The 6,000-nt window shown below is 38.1% G+C and overlaps 1 protein-coding gene across 3 annotated transcripts in view; it reads left to right on the top strand.

Annotated features, from left to right (window-relative positions):
* EFHC1 (EF-hand domain (C-terminal) containing 1) overlaps positions 1 to 6,000 on the top strand; it is a 131,077-nt gene that overhangs the window by 56,427 nt on the left and 68,650 nt on the right. For all 3 annotated transcript variants that reach the window (XM_011960235.1, XM_011960234.1, XM_011960236.1), the window contains 2 exons: positions 1,665 to 1,814; positions 3,079 to 3,271. In XM_011960235.1, the coding sequence (XP_011815625.1) occupies positions 1,665 to 1,814; positions 3,079 to 3,271 (343 nt within the window). The remainder of the gene's footprint in view (positions 1 to 1,664; positions 1,815 to 3,078; positions 3,272 to 6,000) is intronic.

The raw sequence follows: 6,000 nt of genomic DNA, 5'->3' as shown, positions 1-6,000 counted from the left end.
CTAAACTCCTGACCTCAAGTGATCCACCCACCTCTGCCTTCCAAAGTAACGGGATTACAGGCATAAGCCACCATACCTGTCCTCTGTGCCTTTTAAATGGGGCCTTTAGCCCATTTATATTTAAGTTTAGTATTGATATGTGTGGATTTGATCCTGTCATTGTGTTAATAGCTGGTTATTATGCTGGAATGTTTGTGTGGTTGCTTTATAGTGTCACTGGTCTGTGTACTTAAGTGTGTTTTGTATTGGCTGGTAATGGCCTTTTCTTTCCGTATTTAGTGTTCCTTTTAAGATCTCTTGGAAGGTGGGTCTGGTGGTAATGAACTCTCTCAGTATTTGCTTATTTGAAAAGGATCTTATTTCTCCTTTGCTAAGAAACTTAGTTTGGTTAGATATGAAATTCTTGGTTGAAGATTTTTCTTCTTTAAGAATGTTGAATATAGGCCCCCAATCTCTTCTGGCTTGTAGGGTTTCAGCTGAGAAGTCCAGTGTTAGCCTGATGGGGTTCCCTTTGTACGTGACCTGCCCTTTCTCTGCTTTTAACATTCTTTCTTTCATTTTGACCTTTGAAAATCTGATGATTCTGTGGCTTGAGGATGATCTCCTTGTGTAGAATCTTGCAGGGATTCTTTGTATTTCCTTAATTTGATTGTTGGCTTCTCTGGTGAGGTTGAGGAGTTTTTTTCGGATGATATCCTGAAATATGTTTTCCAAGTTGTTTGCTTTCTCATTTCCCTTTCAGGAATGTCTGGTGAAATCTGAGCACTTGGTTTGTCTTTCCTATTTTGCTAAAATGTTTTCTGGTCTAATATAACCAGTGGGTATGCTTTTGTTTTTTTCTTTTTTGGTAAGGGGAAGGGACTTAATCATATACAGTATTTGTTTTAAGTGAATTAGAAAATTGGGAATATGATTTCAGCCTAACTTGGCCATTGTGCAGCTTGCCTTCAGACCTAATAGGAATTACATATTGTTTGAAACCATGGTTAGGTTCCAGATATATGGAAGTAAGCAATCCTAAGACTTACTCTGTTACAGGCACCTAACTAAATTTGATTTAAATTCATATTTGAAAACAGTTATTTTGCCATTGTTCATCCCAACTAGCTTAGCAAATACCTAGCAATATAACAATATAAAATACTTCAGGTAACTTCCGATTATTATCTGCATTATGGAGTTGGCTCAGTTGGAAACTTAATACAGCTTACATGCGCTCAAGCAGCAAACTAATGTTTAACTTGAGCAATGGCATAGACATCATGATTACACTTTGTCTTTCTTTTTTTGTTTTTTTGAGGCAGGGTCTTGCTGTCATGCAGGCTGGAGTGCAATGTCATGATCATGGCTCACTGTAGTCTTGACCTCCTGAGCTCAAGCAGTACACTCACTTCAGCCTCCTGAGTAGCCTGGACTGCAGGCAAATGCCATCAAACCAGTCTAACTTTTAAATTTTTTTGTAGAAACAGGGTCTCACTATGTTGCTTAGGCTGGTTGTGAACTCCTGCGTTTCAGGAGTCCTCCTACCTCAGCCTCCCAAAGTGCTGAGATTGTAGGCCTGAGCCACAGTGCCTGGCCCATACACTTATTTTTATATCATCAGTTTATAACTTACTCTAAAAAGCTCTAAGAAAGATGATCATTGTTAACTTTCAATTATTTAGGTATTTTTAGAAAGCCAAGGAATTGAATTAAATCCACCAGAGAAGATGGCTCTTGATCCTTACACCGAACTCCGAAAACAGCCTCTTCGTAAGTATGTCACCCCATCAGACTTTGATCAACTCAAGCAATTTCTCACCTTTGACAAACAGGTAAGTGACAGAGGAACTGCAGTAGGCTTACTTATTTCCAAATGTGACCTGTACTTACTGGCAAAAGGTTTGGGTAGCTGTACTGGTAACTATTTTGAAACATTACAGCTATAATTGAACTGTTGGGACACAGTACTGTCTTTCTGCTTTCATCGAGGGTTACAGGTACAGGAATGCCTGCATTTCATATGGAAATCCAAAGAAGACTGTGGAGTTGCGGAGTTGTTTTGTGAATCCCACCAAACATTTAAATCTCAAAACAATTCCTGAGCTACATCTGCTTCCCACCCTACATTTCCAATTGACAATTTTTTTCCCTTAAAATGAGCTAATTTCATAGACTCCTTTGGGAAACCATAAATCGATTATTGGGAAATTTCAAAAATATGCATATATGTAGGTTCTAATGTTAAAATGTTTTATTTCACAGAAACCCCACTACAGATGCTTCGTTGTTAAATGTTATATTAATATTGGAGTCCAGAATGTTCTGAGCATTTTCCAACTCCGTTCCAACCTTCCTAATCCTCTCACTTGTGAGCTGATGTGTATAAGCAGATTTAAATCCTTTCCTTTCTGTACTAAAGGGAGAGAGAAAAGGAAGAGATCACCCTCAGTGCTTCTTTGCTATTCCTTTTCTTTAGACATTTAACCCCTTTTAGTTCAGAAAATGTAAACTAGCACTAGCATGGTCTTTTAAGGATTTTATTCATATCAGTCATATATCTGTTATTATTTTGTATTTAAAGATTTTGTTTATTCCCATGATTTGAAGAAGCCTAGCAAAAAAAAAAAAAAAAAAAGATTGTGTTTATATTATTGCTAGAAGATATGTGTTGATGGGACCAAAAAAAGACTGGTTAATAAATAAAAATTTTTTCTGTACTAATTATATATATATACACTATATTCACATATACCTTTATTAATATTTATAAACCACTATGGAAAGAACTTCATTGCTCTTTTAATTTAGCTTCTCTTTCACTGACTAATATTTTGGATCAAAGTGAGCTCTTCTTTTCTGGCACAAACTTATAATCCTATTATTTAATTATTTCTGGCTGCTGACATATGGTACATAATTTCAGATGTTTTAGTATCTTTGATGAATATTTCTTTGTTTTTTTCAATTTACCCCATCTGAAATTACTTCATAGTCTTTCCAGCTAATCTTTTCATCATTGATACATAATTGCCAAAGTAGTCAAGTTGAACTCCCTACTTTTAAGATTCTTGAGTTACTACTTTGGATTCTTCAAAGGTCCTTCGATTTTATGCGATCTGGGATGATACAGACAGCATGTATGGTGAATGTCGGACCTACATCATTCATTACTATCTTATGGATGATACGGTGGAAATTCGAGAGGTCCACGAACGGAATGATGGAAGAGATCCTTTCCCACTCCTAATGAACCGTCAGCGTATGCCCAAAGTTTTGGTGGAAAATGCAAGTATGTTTGATTCAGTTTATTTTCTGTTACTTGGGATATTTTTAGGTTCTTAAAGGAGTTAATCAGTATCCATAATTCATTTATACTTGGAAGCCTCTAGCTATTTTTGCTTAGATGCTCAGAAAATGGCTTCCCACAGCTTTCCTCCTTTACTTGCCCCTTGGTCCAGGCATGTCCCCAAGACAGTCTGGTACCCAGGTCAAAGAAACAAAACCAAAACAACAGTGGGGAGTTTATTTAAAGTGCAGTGGAACAAGGTTTCTGAACTGAAATGATTTAATATTAGATTTTTAATGCATTTTTCAAACAGGCTTGTTTTCATTCAAGGATGTGAATGAAAGCTTAGCCTTTCTTTATATGCTTTCCTGACTTTGCTTCTCACTTCAACTACTTCCTAAACAGGAAGTTTCTATGTGGTTTAACTTGAGATTGGAAAAGGCATGTCTGTGACTCATAGAGGTGAGGTCCATTGTGTCAAACCCAGCTCATTCTTTGCTGGTTTAAAATTACCTAGCATGGGCTGGGCACGATGGCACACTCCTGTAATCCCAGCACTTTGGGAGACTGAAGTGGGTGGATTGCTCGAGCCCAAGAGTTTGAGACCAGCCTGGGCAATGTGATGAAACCCCATCCCTACAAAAAATACAAAAATTAGCCGTGCTTAGTGCCGCACACCTGTATTCCCAGCTACTTGGGAGGCTGAGGTGGTAGAATCATCTGAGCCTGGGAGGTCGAGGCTGCAGTGAGCTGTGATTGTGCTGCTGCACTTCAGCCTGGGTAACAGAGTGGGACCCTATCTCAAGAAAAAGAAAAAAAGTTACCTACCATGTTTGAGAGTGGCAGTGCAACAAAATGGCAGCAGATATCTGCTGTTCACTATTTCCTGGGATGAGTAGGCTTGCTTTAGTTATTGTTCTAGTAGTTTTTACATTTCACTTAGAATAATGTCATCTTGGTCACATGTAATGACTGACAACTCTCATGTTTGGGTGGCTGACAGAATTCTGTAAATGTGTTCATTGATTTTTTTTCTTTTTACTATATTTTTTGGGAATTAGGATATAAGAAATTTCAGGTATTGGGGCTGGGCGTTGGGGTGGCTCACTCCTGTAATCCCAGCACTTTGTGAGGCCGAGGTGGGTGGATCATGATGTCAGGAGATCGACACCATTCTAGCTAACATGGTGAAACTCCGTCTCTACTAAAAATACAAAAAATTAGCTGGGTGTGGTGGTGGGCGCTTGTAGTCCCAGCTTCTCAGGAGGCTGAGGGAGAGAATTGTTTGAACCTGGGAAGTGGAGGTTGCAGTGAGCCAAGATCGCACCACTGCACTCCAGCCTGGGCAACAGAGCGAGACTCTGTCTCAAAAAAAAAAAAAATAGAAAAAGAAATTTCAGGTATTGAGCAAGAAATTTATCTACGTTAGATGTTATAAATAAACGTGTAGTCTGAGGATAAATTCAACCTGTCCACATGTATTGCTTCTCTTGCACAGTGCTCTTTTATAAAAATGCATTATTATTTGTGGGCAAGGAGTTGGAGGTTCCCATCATTAAAAGAATGGATAAGCAGAATGTAGTGAAGGTACATTTTGATTAATATACAGTAGTTAGAAGCAGTAAACAAGATGTTTCCAGAAAGCAAGTGGATGGATCTTAAAACATAATGCTGTGTAGGAAAAATACATAAAATTAGATATATAATGCTGTAACACATGCAAAACATAGTACACATAGGACACATTCAGTCACATAGCTGCATTAGAATGATTGCGTGTGAGGGGAGGAGAATGAGATTGGGGAAAAGGATAAAAGGGAGTGAAAATTGTCATCATTTTGGAATTAGGAAAGTTTATATTATATATATATATTTTTTAAATGAAAATAACTGCTAATTCAACTTGTATGCTCAAGTAGAAACAACTGGATCTGTGCCCTAGTTCAACATAGTTTGGCTTCTACCTACTATACATATTCTTATAATCAGTTCTCTGTAGAACCGTCTTAGAGTTCAGTGACAATGGGACTAATATACTAATTTTGGCCTTTCAGAATGCTAAAACAAGCCTGAAATCCATGCAGTTCAGAGCTAACAAACATTAGATTTACAATAGATAAAGAAAATGAATAGGAGTATATTCAAGGTGGCATGAAAAGTCTCACTGAAACTAAATCCCTTTAAATGACAGATTCCAGGTTTGTCTCTGCCTTATCAATGTGACCTATATTGAAAACTTAATATATAATTATCCTCTTCTATAATTTCCCAATTAAAAATTTTTATCAAAGTTGTGTGGAGAGGCAACCTGGTGACATATATAGGGTTCTTTTCAAAAGTAGGAAACAGGCTGGGTGCTGTGGCTCATGCCTATAATCCCATCACTTTGGGAGGCCAAGGCAGAAGGATCACCTGAGGTCAGAACTTCAAGACCAGTCTGGCCAACATGATGAAACCCCGTCTCTACTTAAAAATACAAAAATTACCTGGGCATGGTGGCAGGTGCCTGTAGTCCCAGATACTTAGGAGACTGAGGCAGGAGAATTGCTTGAACCCAGGAGACAGAGGCTGCAGTGAGCGGAGACTGTGCCACTTCACTCCAGCCTGGGCAACAGAGCAAGATTCCATCTCAAAAAAAGAAAAAAAGGTATCAGTCATGAGGTACAGAAAAGGCTATGTTTCCATCAGCGACATAATCCCTTTAACTAGAATGGTAGTGTTAAAAGAATGAT

The sequence above is a fragment of the Colobus angolensis genome, unplaced genomic scaffold (assembly GCF_000951035.1).
Source record: "Colobus angolensis palliatus isolate OR3802 unplaced genomic scaffold, Cang.pa_1.0 Scaffold51, whole genome shotgun sequence".
Classification (NCBI taxonomy): domain Eukaryota; kingdom Metazoa; phylum Chordata; class Mammalia; order Primates; family Cercopithecidae; genus Colobus; species Colobus angolensis.
The sequence above is the reverse complement of the archived record's forward strand: the minus strand, read 5'-3'. Positions and strand labels throughout refer to the sequence as shown.